We start from the raw sequence: 25,323 nt of genomic DNA, 5'->3' as shown, positions 1-25,323 counted from the left end.
TAACAACAAACAAAATTGACCAGCTGGCCAAATTAAAGGAAAGATAATAAAATAAAAAGGAGGGCATTAGGGAATGATTGCAACAGTCCATGCATAAAATTATTAAGAACTAACTTCAGGCAGCAGAAATGGAAATGGAAAGGAATGATGGCTGTGATAGATGTGATGAAAGAATAGGCTCAACCTTTCCCAATAGAATAAAACACTGACATCAGTCAGACTGTGACTTCTTAGGGCAGGCATAAGAAGCTTAATATCTGTTTATAATTACCTCAAATTACTCATTCATTTCAGTTAGCCTACAGCAGTTTTTAAGAAATGCCCTATTAAGCCCAATTCTATGATTTCCCACAGAAGATTCAAATACCTTAAGTAACTCCAGAAGCCAAAAAGCAAGTTAGACTAGAAGACATATAGTTTCTACCTTGGCAGTATTATTTATCATTTCCAAAGCATCTGGAGTCACAGACACATATATGAATTCTCCAATATTTTTCATTGTGCTTGAACCATCTATGATTTTAGCAAACAGCACCTCCTTCATAACGTCAGGTCAGAGAGGTTGAAAGGGGCTTTCAAGAATGGGCCTAAGTTACTTGGTCAAGCATTTTAGTCAAGCAGAATATTTCCAAACAGCTTTTTACTTGCCTCAAATATGGGGCCAGTAAATTGCCCTGTATAGTCAGATGGAAGAACAGAAAATATTTCTATCTGCTCTATCATGTCCAGAATGGCTTTTGCAAAACAGTAGCTTATAATAGTGTGAATTCCTTCTATTTGCTTTAGCTAATGTAGTCCATAAGATGAGGGCACTAAAGTTTCTGCCCATCATTTCCTCCTGATATGCAGACACACATTTCACACTCTCTTATCCAATTGCTGTGTAATCACCAAGTTGTCATGAGTCAACTGAAGAGGAAACCAGGATGTGAAATCAGCTGACTTTGACCAACCGCATTATCCCTTTTAAGCCCTCACTGGCATCACAATGTGACATGCTGAAGACTACAATATTAGTAAGTGGGTTTTGGCCAGCTTTCATTTCAAGATTTTAAGGATTTTAAGGGACGCACACATGCCTGGCATTTCAAAGAATTGTTGCTGAGTTGTCAGTCATCTACACATTCGATTTAATTCGCTCTACAAATGTTTAGTGCCTACTCTAGACCAGGAAAGACGTTGAAATCTGCAGCAGATACAAGAAAAGTGCCTACAGTGAATCTTCAATGTGGCTGAGAATTATATAAGTAGAAGTTTACTTCATTCTGTAGTCATTGTCATAACAGAATAAATTATATTGAACTACTTTCTTCATTAAACATCTCTACATTTTCAATAGCATCTCTTAGTCAGTTTATTTCCTCCAGCTAATGAAAAGAGCAATATTTATTTTGAAGCATCTCTTTTGGCTATGGTATTGACAAAAGAGTTTCCCTATTTAAAGAAGCATCATCTCCCCTGGCATTCTCAGTTCTCCTGATCAAATGCCGATTTGATCATCTACTTAGCTACCTGACCACCTTTCACTCTATGGGTTGTACTTCCTGGTTGTCTATTGCTTATACAGACAACATACCATTTGGTAATCATCTTAAAGGGGAAAATCTACAAGAGAAGACTCGTAGCCACCCACCTGCTTCAGTAAACATCCCTGCTTGATAATGACCCCTCTGAATTCTTCTTTCAGAATCACATCATCATCACTGGAATTCTCTTCACAGAAGAACCCACTGTCTGGCTATTGGGAAAACAAGCAACAGGTTTTCTTTACCAGTTGTAGGTGTATTGCCCTATGTCCCATCTCCATCTCTGCCTCCCCTCCAGTCACCACATCCTCTTTCTCTTCTCTCTGTTATTGTGTGTCCCTGTCTAAACTTTAAAGGTTATCCTTGGGTAGCTAGTTTCCCCTCCTTCTTATTTCTAGAAGCTGTCCCTCTTCTTTTCACACTCCTTTCATTTTCTTGGGTTCCCCAAGCCACATTCTAAGTCTAGCTCAATCCTCCCCGTGGTGCACGTAAGTGCCTCCAAAGACATCTTTCTCTTGGGAAATCATGGCCAGATCCTTAAAAGCAGAGCAGGTGAATTGATAAGACACCAAGCAATGCCATTCCCAGTGCCACCTTTGCCATTCAACCCCTTCCCCGACTTTGAGAAAACCGACAGCATGTATCCAGCCTCATCCTTTGAGATCAGGAAGGAATTGGGACCCCTAAGCTGGTGATGAACCGTACAGAGGAAGAGGCGCCACTGTGGTGGGTATTCTTAGAATCCTACATTTAAATGGCTATTAGAAAACAAATGGATCGATGCTCTGAAAAAAAAGTACTGACAGTGAAACTTCCCCTAAATTGAAATGAAAGTCTCTTTGGGACATTCACTTCACTTATGTAATAAGGATATTTCTCTTAAGCAGCTTCCTAACTTCTATGCTCTGACCCAGAATAGAAACAAAACTGCAAAAATCCCCCTAGAAATTTGCTGGATTTCTCACAAGACCCAAAATTAGGTCTATATTGTATAATACTGTGTTTCCCAAACTGTGGTAAAGGTCACACAAAATAATTGTAGGTGGCTCTGTAGATGAACAATTTTTGTATGAACAATTGTGTATTTTGATGTATATCTGGAAAAATACACCACACTATCCCCACCCCTCCCTTGAAAGGAAGCTCAATGGAGACCAGAAGTTTTGTCTGCTTTGTATGTGTATGGTTTTTTTACTACTATATCTCCTCTGTCTGGAAGAGTTCCTGGCATATACTAGGGCCTAGTAGTGAACTATTACTTAGAATAAGAATAGATATATTAAACCTTAAAAAGTAGGTGAATTTAAAGAAAACCATTCAAATAAATAACAGTTTCATTTACACTGATTCACTGGCAGGCCTCGTGGAGTAGGGACAAGCTAAGAAGCGCTGGAGTCCTAGAAGCTCCCAATGAGCCTTGAGGCTTTGAGTATTTCCCTGTGCTCCATGACTGCCCTCCCTATACCCCATCTCAGCTCTAACAGCCCTCCCTGGGGCTGAGCCCTTTCTTTTGCATATATGAACATGAACCCAGATCAATCTAGAATCTACCCAAAGCCGCCCCCATGGCACTAGAAGATAGCTTTGTTCACTTACAAAGTAGTAGAAGGCATCAGCGTTGTCCAGGAAAGGGTTTTCAGAAATTCCATCTGCTGCACTCTTGGACAGGTCTCCAGCAGGCTGAAGATACCCTTCACTGAGCAGTGAGGAGGCAATCATGAGGCCTTCCTGGCGATTCCGGACAGACTGGTTGGACACCAGCCAGTCGATGACACAGTTACCTGAACAGGAATGTCAGAAGGAAGGTTAACTCTCCTTACCAAACAGCAGGCTTTGCCAGTCACCCTGAACTGACTCCAGAGCATCCAACTGTCAGATTTGTCTCATCTTCCCTCTCATTCCAAGAAGGAGAAAAGGAAATCAGTGGGATAGATACCTACAAACAAAGACAACATCTTAAAGGTTCTTAAAGCATCTTCATGCTGCTTAAAGAGGCAATGCAGGCATCCAAGAACCAAGTTTTACTAACCCATTCATTCGCTCCACTAATGAACAAGCATGATTGAGCATCTATCAGGTGCTTAATACTGTGATGAGTGTTTGGGACCCTGTCTTCAAGGTATCTAAAAGGGGGAGAGGCGGGATAAACAAGTAATGTTTTAACCAGTGCTGTACTGTAGGTCAATGAAGCCACTGGGTCGGATTCTCAGGAAGGCGTGGGGTTCAGTAGGGGAAAAAGGAGTGGGCTGTGTGTACATTATTAGGAAAAGCTCCAGAGAGGAAGTAACACTGAGTGGGCTGAAGCTTAAAAAATGAGTAGGCGTTTGCCAACCAGTGAGGCAGGGGTCAAGAAGAACCGGTACAGGCTAAGGGAGTAGCAGCCTGAACAGATGCGCCTAGGCACAAGGTAGCCCCATGGAGGGTGGGGAGCGGGGAGAGTTGGTGAAAAGAAGGCAAAGAAGAACAAGAGAGAAGGGAAGGCATGGAGTGGGATGGGAGAGCTTTGAAGACACACTAAGAAATTTGGCAATGAGGAGCCATTGCAAGGAAATAACATGAACCAATGTGTGCTCTACATTAAAATTGGCTGCCATCGCTTGGAGTGATCGTCATCCCTTTGCAGATCTAGCAGGGACCTTGAGAAGTCACTTAATCAACCTTCTGCCCCAAGGTAGGACTGCTAAGAGAATAAAATGAAATTGACCCATCAATTAGATTATTAGCAGGCTACAATCAAGCTTTATATTAAAAATGGTGTGTTCTTTACAAAAGTAGCCAGTGAGGGAGCCAACCTAAGGCCAGAGCAGAGGGCTTGCCATCCTCGAAACAGCAGTAAAAGCAATTGGGTAATAAACCTTCCATGGATTTCATATATGGAAGCCTTTTGCCCACTTTTCTTTCTCTCTAACAATAACTGATAGATGCTGCATTACTGCTTTCAGTCCTTACTACAAGCCTATAAAAGACAGAGGGAGTAATTATAGCTCTCTGATTTTAAGGAAGTAAAATTAAATATCAGAGAGTTTAAGTGACTTTCTGTCTTAAGTGCCACCAGCCCTTAAGCATTCCAACCCTAGGTTCAACGCTTGTCCAACGAGCCATGCTCAAACTGGACGGGTAAGGCCTGTCTAGTCACCTGATGTTCGAGACACTCTATCTCACATCCACACTGTCTGGGCCCCGGGCTCTGCCCCAGACATCCTCTCCCAGCTGAGGCCACCTGACTCCCATGTGAAAGCTCCACATCGCCTGAATTTCTAGAACCTGCACTGACTTTGAACGAGATAGACTTAAGAAGTTTTAGCCTAATACTTTGGAACTCAGAGTCACACTACCCAGGAAACAAGTGTGGCCCAGACCTTATACCCAGATCTTTATGGGGCCCTCCTCCTTGTTGCCTTTGCCTGAAGCTCTGTCTTCACAACCTCAATCCTGCCTTGCTCTTGTCACTTTCCCTCACCACTACCCAGGGCCTGGTATCTTCATCCTAAATCTCAACCCAGACTTCCCTAATCCTAAATGGTTGCTGCCTTAACTCTCTGAGGCTGGATTTCCATAGGAGACTAGACTCTTACCCTATAGCACACTCTTTTTTCCCTTTGCCTTCCTTACCCTGACCTGGACCATTTTCCTGGATTATCTACTGACATGTCTTTTCAGAGTCTACAACTATTGTATCTTCTCAGAGATTCCCTCCTTGATGTCTTCTGTCACCATAAACCATGCCTGGCATTTGATGTACCTGGTCCCAAACTTTATCTCCCATTTTCCCCCCTAAAAAACTATCAGCCCCACCAGGCTGGTCAATTCCTTTTTCAGGACACATATTCTGCCCACCTCTGCCTCTATAACTTTGTCCCATCATTCTCTGCCCCAGCCCCTGCTCAGAAATCCTCACCATAAATACGTAATAAAATTCTACTCATCCTTCAGGGTCCAATTTAGGTACCACCTATTTTGGTGGTACCTATTCACTCCAACCCTGTAGGTGCTTTCCTTTTTCTGAACTCACAGAGTTGATGGCTTGTGCAGACATGTGACATCATTAATCATAATAACCACATGGAATTAGTACCATACAGCAGTGACTGCGTGCCAGGCACCGCTCTAAGTGCATCGCAGCAAGCCTGTGATGTTGTATGCACTATGATTATCCCCGTTTAATACATGGGAAATCGAAGCACAGAGGGGTTAAGTAATTGGCCCAAGATTTTACAGCCAGTAACTTTCAAAGCCAGAATTTGCATTCAGGCAGTCTGGCTTCAAAGTCCGCAGGATATGATGCTGTCCACCCATCATGCCCCACGCCCATGAGCACACACGCTGAGGCAAAGTACCACATTGCCTTCCTCACTCACCCCAACTCAGGCTTGCTGGGCCTTTTACCTGTGAAGCAGTGATTAAAAATCTTCTTGTCCTTCTCTAGGTTCAATTCTTTTACTCCCTTCTCGTTGTCTTTCATGGACAAATACAAGGCGCTGCACAGAGATGCAAACAGATGGGTAAGTGGGGAACATTTCAGAATAGCAGGTCTTCTCTGGGAGACAGCACCCCAGGCAGCACCCAACCCTAATCCCCGTAGTGGATCATACGTGGTTAAAGAGTAGAGTTCATGTTTGCCTGACTCTGTAGCTTGCACAGCACTTAGCAAAATGCACTAAGGAGGTCTCCTGAGGTCATTAAGCTCTTTGGTGATTTAACTCTCAATTCCTGAGATGGAGCACTGCCCCCACGTAGGTGCCAAAGGTTCTCAGGGCCAACATTCTTTACCAGGCCAGAGCCCGACATTCTCACATTTTATATCTTTAAGGACCCTTAATCCTCATGCTCCAGTTCTTTAAGAGCCTTCCGGAGACCATCTGGTATAGACATTTACCTCCAAGCAGGAGAATGTTTTGACTAAGCTTATCTCTTACTCCAAAAATTCTTTTGAAAAAGAAGAGTTCTCATTTTTGTCCTTGAAGTAATCCCAAAATAGTCTTCCTAGAGCAACCCCAAACAATAAACAGAAGGCCATTTTATGGGTCCTGTGGCTCCACATGACCAGCGCCTCATGTCTACTTGGCTCTGACAGCTATGGCCAGGAATGTGTGGTCACTCAGGTCCCAGCCAACAGATGCAGGTAGACCAGGAGCCTCCTCTTGATTCTTCACCAGAAAGTTTCCTTGTTGAGGAAAGCTGCTCAGTTTTACTAAGTTCAGTTTACAACCTTTATCAAAATCTTACAACATGCCAAGTCTAGGCTAGGGACCACCCCTCCAAACTGTAAATAGAATCCCCATCAGTCACTGTAAGCAACCAGTATGGGATTCATGACAGGGCTCCTATTTCGGGGTATGTTCAACATAAAAAAACTAACAGGAAGCAAGAGGCTCCTAGAGGAAGGGGCCCGTGTGACAGGAGAAGATGTGAGACATGCAGGAAGAAGGAGCTCTCTTCCCAAGCCCTATCAGGGGTTTTACCCACAGGTTTCTGACCACCGTTAGACCACAGCTATCACCTACAATTCTAGGACAGCCAACACCAGATGTTATTAAACCAGGTCAGGGCACCGACAGCCTCTTCCCAGAATCAGTGTTCACACAGCTGGTCCTTGATGACACCGTGAATGTATCAACTTGAAACCTTGCCTGCTCAGACAACTAGCACCTGACTTTTCCTCCCTACTTAGAGATCCTGGAGCTTCCTTTCAAGACTAACTTATTATGGCTGCTTTATAAATGCAATGTAGTCTCCCAAGGTTACTTGGCAGTAATAAGGGAACCTACATTCCATTAGCCTCTCTTCTTAAGCCAGTAGGCCTTGCAGGAGCCATGATGACGCCTTCAGGCCCAGCCAGGGAAACCTCTTAATATGCTAAGGTAAATGCCAGCGTCAACCTGGAAGAGTGAATACAGCCTTCAGTGGTGGCCAAAGCAACGCCTTGAGGTGGGATCTGTTGTGAGGCTTCCTTAGAGGAAAATGAAAGGAAGAGATGGAGAGACGCGCGTGCAGAAAATCACCTTAAGTCAATGGTTTCTGGCAGTCGAATGGACCTTCTCGTGGATTTCCTTGCAAACTTCTGGCCTCCTTCAATACACTTAATGGCCTTCTTGATGTCCCGAACCCAGGCATCTCTCTCCTCCAGGAAGGCTGCCTGGAAGAAGTGGTCTTGCTGTTTGGTCGTAGTGATCTTAAACACAAACTAAAAAATCAAAACACATACCATTAGGAATGACTTCTTTCATGCCCCTTATGAAGCACAGCAGTTGCCCCAACTTTGCCTTGAAAGTGCATGGAGGGTCTTCCTTGGCCATGCAGAGTGGGGGTGATGGTGGGAGGGACTGTCCCAAGGACCACCACTCACCTTCTAGGCAATACATGGACTAGAGGGTTAAGTGCCTGTTAGGGGCTGAATTGTGTCCCCCTAAAAGACAAATTCAAGTTCTCACCCCCGGCCTTGTGAATGTGATCTTACTGGAAATAGGGTTCAGGAAGATGCTATTAGTAAAGATGAGGCCACACTGGTGTCCTTATAAGAAGGGGAGAATTGGACACACATAGACAGACAGAGGGGAGAATGCCATGTGCTGACTGAAGCAGAGAACGCCATGGATTGCTGGCAACCACCACCAGGGGCCAGGAGAGGCACAGATTCTTCCCCCACAGACTTCAGAGGAAGCCAGGCCCTGCTGATACTTCCATTTCAAACCTCATCCTCCAGAACCATGAATTAAGAAATTTTTGTTGTTTTCAACCACCCAGTTAATGATATTCTGTTATGGCAGCCTTAGAGAACTGAGGCAGGGCCTGACAAGGTATTGATTGTGGCTAGTAGTATTAGCTCACCATCCTTTTGCCAAAGTCTTGACAAGGGCTAGTGAGAGTGCTTCCTTTCAATGGGATCATTCCTTTGGGGCTGTTGTCACATTTCTTCTTATAGAATTCAATTCCATCGTCTAGTAATACAACCCACATGGGTTTCCAGGTGTTGAATACACTCCCCTGTAATGAAAACAAAAAAAAAAAAACTGAGAGGGGTGGGGGAGGGTGGATATTATGAACTACATTTTTTATTTTCTTCCTAAAGGGAAGGTTCTGTAGAATACTAGAGAGTCACCTTTAAAAAAGTATTTTGTGACAGCTGTTGTTTCAACATAAATCCTCTCCAATTACTGACTTCTTGGTGAGCCATTCTAATTTCGCCCTCTAGCCCTTTGCTCAAGCTGACCCCCTGTGTGAAATGCCCCTTCCATTCTCCACCCCATTCCTTCTCTCCTTGATTAAACTCTCCCCATCCTTCAAAGCTCAGCTCAGCCCCCCATCAACGCCTCAGAGTCACCTCCTACTTTTCTTCCTGGTTGTGCCACACATTCTAGAACTTTGGAATACAGTACCTCATACAGTTCTTTAATTTCCTTAAGTATGGTCATCTTTCCTTCTCCATAGCAGTGACATTAGTAGGTATTTTTATTTGCTCCTGGTACTGAGCAATAGAGTCTCATTAAAACCATATGAAAGATGATTATTCCTCAAATTGTCAAATACTAGCAGACATCACACTTTATTGAAAAGAGCAACAAATGCTTCTTATTCTTGTGAGCCCCCGACCAGACTTTTCTCTGCTGTAATTTCCCCAGACTTACCCCACCTTTGGCTCACATGGTTCACACCATCAGGAACCACAACGGACCCACCTAATATTAAACTTCTCACCCCACTGCTGTGTGTAGGAGCTGTTAGCACACTTCCTTCTGTAAATAGCTCCTGCATGTAATCTGAGAACATAAACTGAATTGTGGGACTTTTTCATTATTTTTAAAATTTTAACTTTTTCTGAGGGAAGACGAAAAATAGAAAAGAGGATAAACATTGGTGTTTGGTTGGAAGAGTTTTATTTTTGTTTTAGAAAATTTCAACTCTTAGGAATGTTTGTCAAAATCAAAGAAAGAATCAAATCTGTAAGTCAAAATGTAAGAAGAATTTTTTCCTAGTGCTTCATAAAATAGGGTCCACAGATCACCTGATCTGACTCACTGAAAATAAGTATAAATAAATCTGGTCCCATCCCAAAATGCCTTTACTTATAAACCGCTGTAATACTGCTGAAATTGCTGTATCTTGGTCAGAAGATCTTAGCTCAAGTTCTAGATCTACTGCTCTCCTTCTCAAACCTGGGCAAGTCACTTGCTCTCCCTGAACATCAGGTTCCCAGCAGTAAAATGGGAATAATAATGACTACCACAGAGATTTCTAGCACATATTAAGTGAAGTCATAGAACAGGACTTTGTATTTTCTAATGTACTCTACAAATGAGAGGTTGGTATATGTGATAACTCTCACATATGAATGTCCTAAATGATTTGAGTTTCCAACACAATAAACAACTAGTCTTACATCTCCCTATTCCTTGAAAATGAAAATGACCTGGTATCACTATCATCATGCTAATGAGAAAGAAACTCACGGGCAAAGAAAGTCGAAGGCCCCGCACAAACGTGTTTGCAAGGAAACAAATCCCCTCTCTTTGGTTTCTTTCCTGGTGGAATGAGACTCAGAGGTGGTGAAAGAGCTGCCACGGCCCCTGACTTTCATGCCTCCTCCATCATCGCATCAAGCTCGTCCTTAAGAGGTTTGGAGGGTTTGGATCACTTGGGGGGGGGGGTCAAACGTCACACATGGATCTGAGCCTCATGTTGATCATTACACGTACATGTCTTTGGGGAAAATGGCTAATTTTTAGGAGCCTCAGAATTTTTCTTCTTTGAAAGGTAGATAATAATTCCACCTTACAGGGTGGTACCAGTATTTGATTAGGTTTCGATCATGTGTAAAATATGTATTTATAAATGAATGCATGGAAATGTATAAAAGACACTCTGTCAGCTATAAATTGCCACCAGATATATGCCCTCCGAGGGTGGGAGCTTATCTTACCATTATGTTGCTAGGGGCTCAATAAATCACTTGTGGAATGAATGATTGTAATTAATATAACATATGCTAATCTATATAGAGACTAAATAAAGAAGATATGAAGAAATGACTAACATCAGAATAGAAACAATAATGTGTAACGATATTGTCTAAAACTCTTCTCCATACATACGCAGGGTTTAGTAAACTGCCTCACTTTCCCAATGAGGAGGCAGGTGGCCCACTTTGTATGTCCAGGCTGCTCAGCAAAGCAGCTCTCAGGAAAGGTGACCACCACCCTCACTGGAACTTAAAAAAACAAAATTCAGATATCAAATATATACACATATATAATCATTCCATAAATCATTCATTGGCCATTGCCAAGGAAAATAGTATAGATACTCCACCCTCCTTCTTGTGCATTTCAAGCTAACTTTTTGTGGTTTGCTTTCCTAAGCCTGCCCTTGTTTTTAGTTCAGCTCAGCGATGGCAAATAGATTCTATCTCAAGTGCCCACGCAGACTGAGCAGTTGAGGCTACCTGAGGGCTGGAGCCACTGCAAAAGTGTCATGACCCAATAACCATGTCCATGGAAGGCCTAAACAGTGGTGTGCGAGCTGCATTTGTTTCCATCCTGGTCTAATCAGATTCCATTTGACTATGGATATCAAAAAGAACACTCAGAGAGTAGTCTGCAGGCATGGCCAAGCTGTATGAAAATCACTTGCAAAATGGCCTGGAATGCCAGTGTCAGACCATCCATGTCAATGCGGGCCTCAGAGAAATCCTTACTTAAAGAGTTTTTTATTTGGTTTCATGCCAAGAGCCTTTTTAGCAATAAATTAACCATTCTGACTCAACCAAGGAAGTCTATCTTTCTGGTCTTCATTTCAGGAGAGCTTGGGAAAGGAGTAGTAGAGGGGTCTTTGCTTGTTTTCATCTCCTGAGGCATAATGTCATCCCTGTCTTGACTACCACAAAAGAGAATTATCATGCAGTTCCCAGAGGATCCTGCTACTTATCTCAAAATACAAAGAGTCTGTAAACAGCTGCAGTTGCCCAGAGGAAGACTATTTATGTAAAGAATATAAATACATGTGGGACTATCACTTTGCTTGTCCAAATGTTTCCTTTGGTTTAGTTATGAAATAAATAAATAAATAAATAAAATGTAATGCAATATCTCTTCTCTGCACAGGCAGAATAAATATCCAGACTACCGCTGGATTATTTCCCCTTTTTAAAAAAATGGGCAAGGTTATAAAGAGTGGGAGAAAGATCAAACGTGATGGTGGAGTTATACAGAGAAGGTAGGGTTTAACAAATGAGCATGACTGCTGAATCATTATATTGATATATCTTTTAGTCTCCGATATAATTAGAGCAGCTAGAAGTAAAAACCTAAAATGGTAGAATTATAACTCATACTAAACTCTGACATCTGTTTGACAACTAATTGCTGTGACATGATTTGAAATGTATAGCTTTTTTGTATTTATGTTATTTTTCACAAAAAAAAAGAAAAAATGTATTTCTTCTAGCCTCCAGTGTTTTTGAGCAACTAGAAGGAAAAATCTGAAATAGTGGAGTGGTAGCCCATAACAAACTCTGAAATCCTTTCTGTAACTACTTGTTGAAGTGTACTTTGAAAATCAGTGCTTTTTCTTTCTTTTGTTTGTACATATTTGTACAATTGTTATATTTATATATATACAGTATATAACAAATAAATTGTTATATTTAACAAAAAAACTTTTTTTAAATGGGCAAGGTTAGACACTCTATGGTACCATAGTCGAATACCTTTCTGTTGTCATATCTCTCTGAGAAGGACTCACATCAAAAATATAAAGATCTCTTGCAAATTCATAAGAAAAATACATAATCCAATTGAAAATGGGCAAAAGACTAGAATGGGCACTTCACAAAAGAGGATATTAAAAAAGCCCATGAAAATCATTATTCACCAGGGAAATTCAGACTAAAAGCACGAGAAACCTCTACACACCCACTAGAGCACCTAAAATTTAAAAAGGTTGAGAAGACTAAGATCTGGCAAGGGTATGGAGCAACTGGGCCTCCCACGTAGCGCTGGAAGGCCTATAAAATGGCACATCCAACTTGGAAAACTATTTGGCAGTTTACACTAAAGCTAAACACATAGATGCCCTGTGTAACAGCAATTCCACTCCTGGGCATATAGCTGAGAAAGATAAATGCATATATCCATGAAAGTTACACACAAGAATGTTCATTAATGCTCTATTCATGAAAGAAAAAAAAAAAAAAAAAGGCAACAACAAAACAGAATAGCCCAAATACTCATCAACAGGAGAATGGATAAGTAAATTATAATATGTTCATACAGTGGAATCCAACTTAGCAATTCAAAGGAAAAAAAGAACGATCCACTGGTATTTGCACAACATGTATAAATCTCATATAGATTATTTTGAATTTAAAAGCCAGACACAAAGAAGCATGTATTGTATGATTCCATTTATATGAAGTTCAGGAGCAGGCATAATTGATGTTTATAGACATTAAAATAGTGGTTACCTAAGGCGGGGTTACAAATTAGGAAGGGGAACAATGAGATTTTACGGGTTACTAGAAATGGTCTGTACGTTGGTCTGAATGTTGGTTACATGATGTATACATATGTAAAAAGTCGTGGGGCATTTTATGTCCTTTATTGTATTAAGTATCCCTTAGTTTAAAAGCAAATGCTCTTCGATTTAGGTAATGGTCCTGGCAGTCAATGCAATGGAAGCGGGACACGTTGATCACAGTGATTCTCCCTTTGCTTGCATCTATAAAAGGGAATTGTTTCATCTCGCTTCTTTTCATTTGACCATTTGAAAAACTGCATATTGATCACTACATGGTCTTTGGTTGAATTGTACTTTAAAAAAAAAAAGAAATTCCGGATATTATTGGGTCATTTGGGGACATTTGAATGAAAAGTTATATGAATTAATAGTATTATAACAATGTTAAATTTCTTTGGCATGATAATGGCATTGTGATTATATCAGAGAATGTCCTTGTTCTTAGAAAATATATTTTGAAGTATTTAGGGGTACATTGATGTCTTCAACTTACTCTAAAATATTTCAGCATGAAAATACATGGGTGTATATCTCTATAGAAATGCTAAGAAGACATAAAGCAAATGCAGCCAAATGTGAACAACTTAATCAAGGTAAAGGCTGATTTTTTCTTTGTGGGTTTGAAATTTTTCAAAATAATTGGGGAAAATAAATAAATGAATATATGACACTACTTTAGTTTAAAATTGTGGGGAGATAAATTTTTAAGGAGATACTTAGACAAACTTATCTAATAAAAGATAAAATAATTGGAATTTTAAAAAAGAAAGAGGCATTTAAAGATCTAGGAATAGGAAATTGGGCTAGATGACAGCTAAAATCCATTTCTAATGTAAAATTTAATAATCTATCTCAGGCATATCTAAGATTAATTACTGCCACGGCCCTGGGAATTAGGATAAATTGGTAGAGGTCAGCTGCCACAGCCCTGGGAATTAGGATAAGTTGGTAGAGGTCAGCAAATTCCTCATGTGGACATTAAAATATAGCTACTCCGGAAATAAGTATATTACATGATCTCACTGATAAGAAATAATTAGAATAAGCAAATCCATGGAGTCAGAAACCAGAATACATAATGTGTTACCATGGGTAGGGGTGAGGGTGGGGAGTTATTATATTGTACAGAGTTTCTGTTTGGGTTGATGGAAATATTTTGGTAATGGATGGTGGCGATGGTAGTACAACATTGTGAATGTAATTAACACCACTGGATTGTATATCCGGATGTAGTTAAAAGGGGACATTTTAGGCTATGTATATGTTACTAGAATAAAAAACGAATAGGAAGCACATGACAAGATGGATGAGCCTTGAGGACATAATGCTGAACGAAATTAGCCAGACACAAAAGGACAGATACTGTATGATTCCACTTTTATGACCAGCATAAAGGTATAATCAGAGGCTTAAAATAATACAGGGGACTTCAAGATACATAGAAGCTAGAGATGGGTGAACCGTTAGCTAATGAGGCTGAACTCCAACGTAGGGGAATAGATAGGAGCAAAGGTGATTCTCTAGTAGCTTTAGAAGTAATATTACCACATTGAAGATGAACAAGATTGAAAGGGGTTTTACAGACCTACATGTCCCACTGATTCACATTAGAAATATGAATTAGTTTTCGCAAGAATTACTTCAAAGATATGATTCTTGTATGAAGAGTGTTTAAGTCCAGGGTACAGTGGAACAACTACTACTGCATGCTATGAGCTATGCTCAAAAGGAAACCATCAAGACAGGCTGCAGTGGCTCAGCAGGCAGAGTTCTCACCTGCCATGCCTGAAACCTGGGTTTGATTCCCGGTGCCTGCCCATGCAAAAAAAAAAGGAAACCATCAGCACTACCATAGCAACAGCAGAGGTAAATAATGGGGGGAGGGACAAGAGTTAAGAGGAGGTTTACATTTCTGTTTAGCCAGGGTGTGTTTATTGGTTTTCTTTCTCTTGGGAACAATGAAATTATCTAAAATCCGAGAATGCTGATGGAATGTGGACTTTGGGCCCTCTGTATGATGCCCGATGAATGCAGGTGGCTGAAGGATGCACTGACTGAGAAGTAGATTGGCATTCGAACGATGGCGTATACTTATGAACGAAGGCTGTGCTGCTACAAAAAGGAACAAAGTTGTGAGGCATGCAACGATGTGAATGAACATGTGGGACATTTGGTGAGACAAAATAAGACTAAATGGCATGGTCGCCTTTAGAAAATGCTTATAAGAAAACAGGGGCCTAGATTAAAAGCTTTTTAGAGCAGACATATTAAGTCCAGATTGGTGATTAATATTTCTGGATTTTGAGAGGCTGCTTTATATATATAACCTGATATTTAGAGATAAAAAGAAAGCCGAACAGGTTGGGGTTAAAGTAATTCAGAACATAGGGGTAAGGTGTCTATATTTTAGAACAACACATACTCTTTGAGACCAATGGAAAAAAGGTTTATTTGATCTGGAACTGAAATTTTTTGTAGTGCATAATCTAATTCAATTTATCTGCATAGCTCATTTGAACAACTGAAACACAGGGAGCCCAGAATAAGAAAGAGGACTTTTAATCCTGTATAGATTATTGTAATGCTTGGAAACATCCTAGAGTATATTAAGCAGATAATAAAAAGTATTGGCAAAGTCTCCTGAGGGAGGGGAGAAAGACTATAGAACTATTAAACCTTATCATCAGGGAATCGCCAATACTGTGTTAAACTTTAGGGACACCCAAATCAATAGGCCATGCCCTTGATCATGAGCTTACTTTTGTGAAGCTTACATAGGTAGCGGAGAAAGCTTAGACTACTTATAGGCATGCCTAAGAGTTACTTCTAGAGGACCTCTTTTGTTGCTCAGCTGTGGCCTAAGTCTCTCCAAGACCAACTCTGCAAGTGAAATCATTGCCCTCCCCCCATGTGGAACCTGACATCCAGGGGTGAAAGTTTCCCTGGCAACGTGAGAGGTGACTCCCGGGGATGAATCCAGACCTGGCACCATGAGCTCAACAATTACATCCTGACCAAAAGGGGGAAAAGAAGTGGCAGAGAGAGTTCAAATAGAGTCGAGGGGCTACTCTGGAGGTTGCTCTTATGCAAGCTTCAGGTAGACCTTGCTACCTATCATAACCTGCCAACCCCAACCAGGACCATTCCAACCAATCCTAAAGAACACCTAGGATAATACATAAGATTCCATGCACTAGAGTAACTTTCCAGAAACCTAAAATCTCCAGATGGGTCTTTGGTCCAGATAAATACTGAAACCTAGCCCAGCCTCTCCAGAACATCAGATTGTTCCATCTCCCTACCCCATATTAGTGACAGACCCTTCCAATATCAAAATTTAGAATTACCATAGCCCAAACAACCTGAAGAGAGGTATGGAAAGAGCAAAGGTGATGGTGGAGTTATACATAGGCGATATGAATGAATGAATATGAGTGCTGAATCATTAAATTGATATTTCTTTTAGTCTCCAGTGTTTTAGAGCAGCTAGAAGTAAAAGCCTAAAATTGTGAAATTGTAACCCATGTTAAACTCTGAAACATGTTCTACAACTAATCGTGGTGCTGTGTTTTGAAATTTATAGCTTTTTCGTATATATGTTATTTTGCACAAAAAAATTGAAAGAAAAAAAGTCGATTGTGTTGATAAAAAAGTATTTAAGCCCTCTAGCCTCCTATATTCTGGAGCAGCTAGAAGGAAAACTGAGAGGATCATATGGTAGCCCATGACAAACTCTGAGATCTATCCTGTAACCACTTGCTGAAGAGTACTTTGAAAACTATTGCTTTTTTATTTCTTTGCTTTGTATATATGTTATAGTATACAATAAAAAAGTTATAAAAAAAAGGAGTATACAACACAATGAGCCCTAATGTAATCAATGGACTATCGTTAATGATACAATTATATAAATGGTCTTTCATGAAGCGTAGCAAATGTACCACACTAATGCAAGGTGTTAATAACAGGGTGACATAAGGGAGTTCTGTATTTTATGCATGTTTTCCATAAATCTAAAACTTCTCTAATAAAAAAATACAGTATTCTACATTAGCATTATAAGAATTCTTTGATAAATTCTGCTGAATCATTTTTTAAGAGATGATTTCACCTTGAATTTTTTTACCAGCTATATAAGAAAATGCTTTAAATTCATTAAAAAATAAAAATAATAAACCTACCCCCGAGCCAACTTTCCAAAATGAATTTGTGCTTTTCTAATTCAAACGTAGCCTTAGGGGCTCTGTCAGCTAACTCAGAAGAAGATGCATCATTTGGGATGCAGGTCATTAGGCACAGTGAGGAGTCTGGTACTCTGCAGAACAAGAGAAATCTGACCACTTGCAAAGCCTAAAATTTCTTCCGGGCCTGGGAGTGGTTAGGTTAGGATGATGGACTAGTGGGTGATTTCTCTGCCTCTCGGTCACTGCTGCAGCTTCTTGCGGGGGTAACCGCGCGGCACCTCCCCTGGCCGCCCTTCCCCCATCTCTGCACATCTGTCGCTGACCATCCTGGCGCCCACCCAAGAGCAAATCTGGAAGTGCAATTAAAGAATGTCCAAGCTGGAAAGGGATTGATTTAGGATCATCTACCTCACAACCTGTCATTGGTGATAAGTGACTGAGCCTAGGACTCCCAACGAGTTTATTTCCATTTCTCCTCAGATGCCATCCTCTTTTTGTTACCCACATAACTTTGAATGGTTCTAGAATGTAGATCAATTTCTTCAGGTCATTTAGTTATTTCACCTTAATGGAGATTATGCACACACACACATCTGTTATTTCCCATTGGTGCCAAAGTTTATTCAATTATATGTCCACAATGGGTGGGTTTTAGATGCTGAACCAGGTTTAAAGTTCCCTAAAGAATAACTGTTCATCATCAGAGGAGTGATGTAGTTTAGTACATAAGAGTCTGACATTGTACAACACCAAAAGCAGAAATCACACATGATAAGGTATTTGGGTGTAAAACTAATAATAAACTTCTGTACATTTTTTTTAAACTGCAACTGAAAAGCAAATGAAAATGGGGGGATATTTATAATATGTCATCACATGATTAAAGGTTAACAACCTTCATATATTTTTTAAAAAATCTTTTTCATCAATGAGAAAAATAGAAACAACTTCTAATTTATTTAAATTTTTAAAATATAAACAGGCAATTCTCAAAAGAAGAAGAAATGTACTGCCTCAACTGCAATGAGAGCAATGCAAATTCAAATAAAAAGATGCAACTTCTTTAATAATACATATTTTCAATATTTATTCTATGTATTGGTGAAGATTTAGGAATGTGAGCATTTGGAGGGTTAAAAAAAAAAAGCCCTATAATTTAGAAGTTTGATGTGGACTGTCAAAAAGAGTCATTGTAGGCTTATAAATAGGAGCATAGGATCAATAGTCTAACATTTCACAGACTATAGCCAGTGGGTTCTGGTGTCTGACAGCCTGGGCTCAAATCTCACCCCTGCCATTTTCTAGCAATGTGACCTTAGCCAGTTTTTTTTTGTTGTTGTTGTTGTTTGCATGGGCAGGCACTGGGAATCGAACTTGGGTCTCCAACATGGCAGGCGAGAATTCTGCCACTGAGCCACCGTTGCACCACCCGACCTTAACAAGTTTTTAAACCTCATTTTCTACATCTGCCAAATGGGGAGAATTATTATATCTACTTCTTAAGATTGTTGTGGATAAACAGAATTGCTCAAGGCATTATCTAGCACATAGTAAGCACTCAATAAATGCTACCTTGTCCTGGTAATTCTGTGCTTGTTGGATGTACTTGGAAAATTACATTGAGTTTAGTGACCCTCAGAGCTGCAGATATACTGAGCCCTATTTCAAAGACAGTGACAAGGACAGCAAGAAGACAAAATTACATCTGTCCTGCAGAGCCACCGAAGAAACTGGCTGTGTTTTAGCCCAAAAGAGTGCAGGCGGTGCAAATGAGAACAATTTTCAAGTGTACGAAGAGTTGTCACTGATTGCTTGTGAGGTCTCAACTGGTAGATGTTTCAAAAAAAAAAAAACCAATTTTCTGAATAGTTTAAGGAAGAAAATCAAATTACTAAGTTTCCTAAGATAAAAGGTATTCAAGCTACTTGTGGATGATTAGTAAAAGAAATGCAGGCCACAGAAGGGAAGTTGGGTTAAATACTTATTCAAATACTAAACATCTCTCCAATCCTGAGTTTTCTACACATCTTTCCCAAAAAGCCTGTTTGTTTGTCTCCACTTTCCTTTAGTCTTCTATTTACAGATGCCCTTACCAACCTTTGGACCTCAATCTCAAGCCAAAATAATAAACCTTAAAGAAATATTTAACCCTGGCCATCTAAAAATGAAGACCCCATCTGAAATTGCCTTTTCTTTTTTTAATACTTGAAAAGTTACTATAATCTGGAGCTCTGAATCCTTAGTTTCTATGAGTCTTCCAGATATGGTCATTCAACAAGTAGTGATGGAGCCGATTCTGTGCTTCAGAATTTGGCCTGAGTGTTCAGAGTAAGAAAAGGAACAAGATCCTGTCTCTGCCCTCAAACTGTTGACAGTTCTGTGACATGAATATCCATGCTAGGGCCTGCCTGCCTGCCTGGGCACGTCCAGCTTTGCTGAAAGAAGCCACAACTGATAGCTGAGGGGTGGGGCAACTGTATTTTATTTTTTTAGAACCCCTCCCAAACACCTCTCACAAAGAGTAGATGCCTCCTTTAACTTCCCCTTTCCCACAAACTTCTCTTTTCAAATGCTGACATTGGGCTGAAATTCAAAGGAAAATAACATTATTATTATCATGAAACCTACGTATCTAACTAAAGCAGAACTGTGAGTTGCTATCACCTATTCTCCCACACAGGCATATATTATTTTAAGTTGATGCTGCATTAAATAAAGCCCCTTTTTTCTGCTACATTGTAAAATAGATCATCTAGTTTTCCAACTGGATATGTGAAGTCACTTGTCTCACATCTCAGACAAATGGTCAATATGGGCCTTATGAAATCTTTAAAGGCAAGGGAAATAGTCTATTCAGTGGCATATTTTTTAAATAAATAAACTCTTCTAGGTTGGACAATTTCTTAGTAAAAAACATATCAGGTAAGCACTACAGAAATGGCACAGTGTTTAATCGTGTGACTTCTGGAGTCCCAGGGATTTATTTGGGCTCTAATCTCAACTTTGCCCCTTTCTGGGCTGTGACCTCGGGAAAGTTGCTTCATTTTGCCAAACATTAGTCTCCTCTGTAAAATGAGGATAATAAAGTGCTTGCTTCCTAGGGTTGTTATAAATATTAAATGAGATAGTATATTTAACGGGCTTAGCACGCTGGCTAGCTTGTAGTAAATACTCAAAAAATAACAACCACATCAACACATACAATCACACTGGTTTGGAGGCACTGCTGTGAAGTCGTGCTCACCTATGATTCTCCTGAGTACCTTCAGTATGACCACAACAGTGCTTTGGAAAATAACATCTCTGGAATAGGAGCCCATGCAGGGTGCAAGTCATGGAGGTTTATTGTGTGATATCTTTTCCAGACCAGCAAGGTCCCCTCAGGAATCCTTGAGGCTCGGTCTTGTTGCTACATGAAAGAATTCCTGGAATGGGACCACTGACTCCCCTGCTCTTTCTTTCTTTATCTCCAGGCTTCCTCCTTCTACTACCACAGCTTTCTACAGCCCTTTTATTTCCTGCCTAAACCCTGTGCCCTTCTCAGTTCCACCACTCTGAATCCTGTGCTTTCTCCAGCCTCACAGGCCACCCAATGCTCAGCGAAATGCCTGCTGGGTTGGGTGTCATGGAAAGAAATTGGCCCCACGAACCTCTCAGATTGAGATTAGTGTGGGACTGAATTTGGTGGATTCTAGATTATTACGTGTAATTTGTTCCTCTCTCTCTTGCTTTTTTTAAAAGCAGTGATTATAAACATACCCAACTCAGTAATATGTTTTCAAGTATTCCTCTTTTTCAAAGTAACCCTCTCATTAGAGAGAAAGAAAGGCTGAGATCACTAACCACAATTTTATCCACAAACAATTCCACTAGGCCCCACTCTGGCTCTGGCGAGTTCTTTTGACTCCATTTGTTGGCTTGGTTAAGCCTGCCTTTCAGAAAGCAGCATGGGATCGCTGAGACAAGCATGGGCTTTACTGCCAGGCAAGCCTAGACGTAATCTCAGGTCATCCTCTTACCAGTTGTTTGACAGTGGACAAATCACTTATTCTGGCTGAGCCTCAGTTTTCTCATTTGTAATATGGGGAAAAAGGATACTATCTTATAAGGCAGTTAGGATTGAATGAGACAGTGTTTGTACAGCAGCTAGCTGCTGCACGGTAGCCTCTCAATGCTCTCTCTTTTATTTTTTTAAGGTCACAAGTGACAAGACTCTATAAGCAAGGCCATCTGGATGCCAGTTTGAATTAAAAGGCTACAAAATGACAGATTCATGTGTTCTGCCTCCTCCTCTTAACCGTCGTCTCTGTTTAAAGGTCTTAGTCATGAGGCAAAGGAGGACACCCCAATTGTGAAATTTCCTGACAGAAGAAAAGCAGAAACATCCTATAGTTGTTGCCATTGACCTGTCAACCCCAAGATTTCTGACTCGACAAAATCCCTGCACCAGAGTTTTCTAATGTTTTATTCTTTCCACCCAAAACATCATATCTCCAATGAAATTTCATAAAAGAAAACATAGGAAAAAATACGTTCTTTATGCCTATCCAGGTATCTTAAACTGCATAAGTTTCTTTAAAGAGAAAAGAGTGAATGGAGAGAGATTCATAATGTATTGCATTTAATGCTTTAACCATCAAAGGATCTTGTGGCCTTGAAAGGAGTTTATGGTTCTTTCTTCACCACGAACTTTCTAGTTCGACAGCCAACCCGGGAACCAGTGAGCCTCATCATTTGCACCTAGAATAGGGTGTCATCTATGGAAATATATTGATACTGGCCTTATTAATCACTGTAATTTACACAGCACCTACTATTTATGTAGCAGGTACCACATAAATAGGTTTCAGTCCATACATGACAAATATAGATTTCAATCTACACACATGATGTAACTGACAGAAACTTAATGTCTGTAGAAGTTAAGAATTTTAGTACCTGACCTGATTTAGGAGATTCTGACTTCAGATTTAGTTCTTTACCAAAGGGACTATTTATGAACGAAGCATTTCTTAAAAATAGCAATTTAAAGAACCTTAATACATTACAACAGAGAATTTCCCAAAGGTCCCAGAGAAAAACGCAAAATTATGGAAGACATAAATTGGAGATATGACAGTTATGGAAGATGTAAATCATGGAAATACCAATATGAAATTTCACTGTTGTTTTTTTTCCAGGTACATTTTCTAGATTAGATTTCACAGGTCATTATCTGAAAGGGTTACTCTCACTAATTAAAAAGAATCAATTAATTTAAGTCCATTTGCTTGACAACTCTGACTCTTTTATCCCCAATTTATAGTGAGACAGACCCATTTATGAGAGATTTAGCTTCTATACATTTTGTAATTTATGGAGTTTAAAATATAAGTATTCAAACTTAACAGCGATTTTTCTTTGCTGTTTCATTTCAAGATGTTTTAATTGTTTAAAAATGAACGCAATAAAAAAGCCATAGCAGAAAATGTTTTCATTCACCAGGTTTGCTCAAGATACTAGCCCAAGAGCTCAAGAAAAAAAAAAGTCAACATTAATTATTATCAGCTCTCAGAAAGTATATTGCCCCCTGCAAGATATCCACATACACCACTGTGTGTGCATTTGTCTTTTCCAAAGGCGGTTCCAATGTATGGCCAGCTCCAGAGACTGTCAGTTGAGGGCTCATTTACTCTGCGACATCCAGTCCAGTAACTCTCACTGCCACAAATATATTACAAACCCTAACTTAGATTTCTGAAAGACCCTGTGGTGCTGGGCAGAGCTCAGAACCAGGAGTCAGAGAGGGAGTTTCTGGTCCCAACTCCCCACATGCCCTTGGGCAATCACCGAGCCTTCTGGGTCTGTCTCCTCTTCTGTAAAATGAGGGAATTAAGCTGGATGACCTAAAGTCCCTTCTAGCTTTAAATGAAAACAGAATCAGGTGGCCTATATGCTGTTTAACCCTATTATAAGTAGAACATTTTAGGTTAAAGGTTAACCTACAAGCTCCATTGAATAAGCACCTAATGTGATTCTGTTTTAGCCCATTCAACCATTTAACATTTCTCCTCTGACACCCTGCGCTCACCTCAACCCATATGAGCACACCTATTCATACCGGCGTGGCCTGCAGGATACCAGGCAATCCCCACGTGTGAACTCCCCATCATGGGCAGTTTCGCAATGACTTGCTCACACACCCAGCATCACCATACAGACCAAGGGTGCTAACAAAATTTAGTTTTGGATGCTTCACCAGTGGCACTAAGCATTATGAGTAAATTTGGGTCTCCATTGCCTCGTCTTTAAAATGGAGCATCTACCACCTTAATAGAATGTTATAGGAACTCATCAAAAAATTGTGATGAAGAGATTTCAGCTTAATAAAAAACGCATAGGATTTTAATGCATCAGTTCTAAGACAATGACCCCAAAAATGTTATAATTACTGCATCCTTATATCAACTCAACTTTAATCTCTTTCTTCTCCCAGCTCCCAGCCCCCACCAAAAAAAATAAAAATGGGAAGGAGGAGAATTTAAATAGGGAATAGTCTCTTTAAGTAACCTGTACGACAGAAGAGTTTGAGTCTTCTAGCAGAATACCTGTGTGTAAGTAGCTCTTGAAACGGATGTTCTAATTTCCATCCTCTCATGGGAGGCAGGCAGCTCAGGCCATACAATGTGGAACTCTCAGCCCCACCAGATCAAGCCCTGTGCTGAGACCTGAGGTGAATTCGTTCACCTTAAAGAAACAGAATCCAGGGAAATACGTCCTAGCGTTCCCACTAGCATCCCACCTGCTGCGATGCCCTGCTATTTTGACCTAAGATTTTCCACATTAAATGGTCATAAAACAACTGAACAGGGAGTACAATCCAGGACCCCAGTCCTCTCCTGCCCCCACACAGTCACACCCTGGTAAGTGGGCACACACACTCACCCTCTTCACAAGGTAGCCTTCCCTGAGCCGCTTTGGTTCCATGTTGGATGGACAGACAAATGGGTGGGTCCACTCTCAGACAAGTCTTCTTCGAAGCTCACCCTCCTATGAGAGCCGATGTGGTTGTGGGTTGCCTTTTCTACATCAAGGTCCCTTTCACAATTTCCCCTCTGCTGGTGATCACATGATCACATCCTCTTCCCCTCAGTGGGCTGGATGATCAGAATGAGGAACTCAGAGTTAAACTACCCATTCTTTGCAAATGTTGGAGACTTGTTAAAAGCACAGCTGGGATAAATATTCATCTAAGGTACACGTTCATGACCATAAATAAATCATTCTCCCAAAGAGGAAAACAAAGTGAGAGAAAGGGGAAGACAAACGAGAAGACCATATGGTACAAATTACCTTGCTTAGGAATTATTCTTAGGAACCTGGACATGCTTCATAAAAATTCTCAGACATTCAGAACCTTCTGGTTAATATAACAAATGTAAATACTATTAAGTGAAGCCCTACTCTTTGCCAGGCACTGTACTCCCCATTTTTTTTTCAGCCTCTCTCATTTAATTTAGTCCTCACAGGAAAACCCATGGGAGAAATTTTATCGTTATATCTAACTTAGAGATAAAGAAACTCAGGCTGCCTGCCAGTGCATGGAAGGCTGTTCTCACAGGATGCCTGGGCAAAGAGTCCATGACCAAATATGCTTGAGGAAATGTGTGTCTCAGGGACCCTCTTTGCACATTAACAAATTAAAGACCCAACCCCCCAGAAGTACTACAGTCGAGAAACCTGTTATAATGGTGTTTAATCCTGTGCTTCAGAAACTTAGTTGACCACAGAATCCTTCTTTGGAACGCTTTCTATTAATATTCTGAAAAATGAGTATTCTACAGAACAAACTTTGAGAAATGTTCATCTGGCCATGGGAAAACAGACAGGTTATTTAATCACTCTGTGCCTCAGTTTTCTCATCTATAAAATGGGGATAATAACACCTATCTCACGGGATCATACTGAAGATTAAATAACACAAGTAAGTTCATAGAAGAGGGCCTGGAACGTAGTAAGTAGCAAAAGAAGTTACTTATTCCTCATCATCAAGGAACATCTCCATTACCCTAGGTCTGATCCTTTTCAAGGACATTAAGCTCAACAGAAATTATAGAAGTAAT

General features: G+C 40.4%; 1 protein-coding gene across 2 annotated transcripts in view; it reads right to left on the bottom strand.

Annotated features, from left to right (window-relative positions):
• PLEK (pleckstrin) overlaps positions 1–24,292 on the bottom strand; it is a 29,175-nt gene extending 4,883 nt beyond the window's left edge. The window contains exons 1-6 of one of the 2 annotated variants that reach the window (XM_077134426.1): positions 24,146–24,292; positions 8,355–8,510; positions 7,529–7,710; positions 5,913–6,004; positions 3,123–3,307; positions 1,634–1,738 (exon numbers count right to left, since the gene is read on the bottom strand). In XM_077134426.1, the coding sequence (XP_076990541.1) occupies positions 1,634–1,738; positions 3,123–3,307; positions 5,913–6,004; positions 7,529–7,710; positions 8,355–8,510; positions 24,146–24,187 (762 nt within the window). In that variant the 5' untranslated portion in view covers positions 24,188–24,292. Of the gene's footprint in view, positions 1–1,633; positions 1,739–3,122; positions 3,308–5,912; positions 6,005–7,528; positions 7,711–8,354; positions 8,511–8,625; positions 9,019–24,145 lie in introns of those variants that run through there. The other variant, XM_077134425.1, reaches the window with a different exon arrangement.
• Between the last annotated feature and the right edge of the window lie 1,031 nt (positions 24,293–25,323).

This window comes from Tamandua tetradactyla, chromosome 17 (genome assembly GCF_023851605.1).
Source record: "Tamandua tetradactyla isolate mTamTet1 chromosome 17, mTamTet1.pri, whole genome shotgun sequence".
In the NCBI taxonomy this organism is placed as follows: Eukaryota; Metazoa; Chordata; class Mammalia; order Pilosa; family Myrmecophagidae; genus Tamandua; species Tamandua tetradactyla.
Note: the sequence above shows the minus strand (reverse complement) of the source record. Positions and strands in the feature narration are given on the sequence as shown.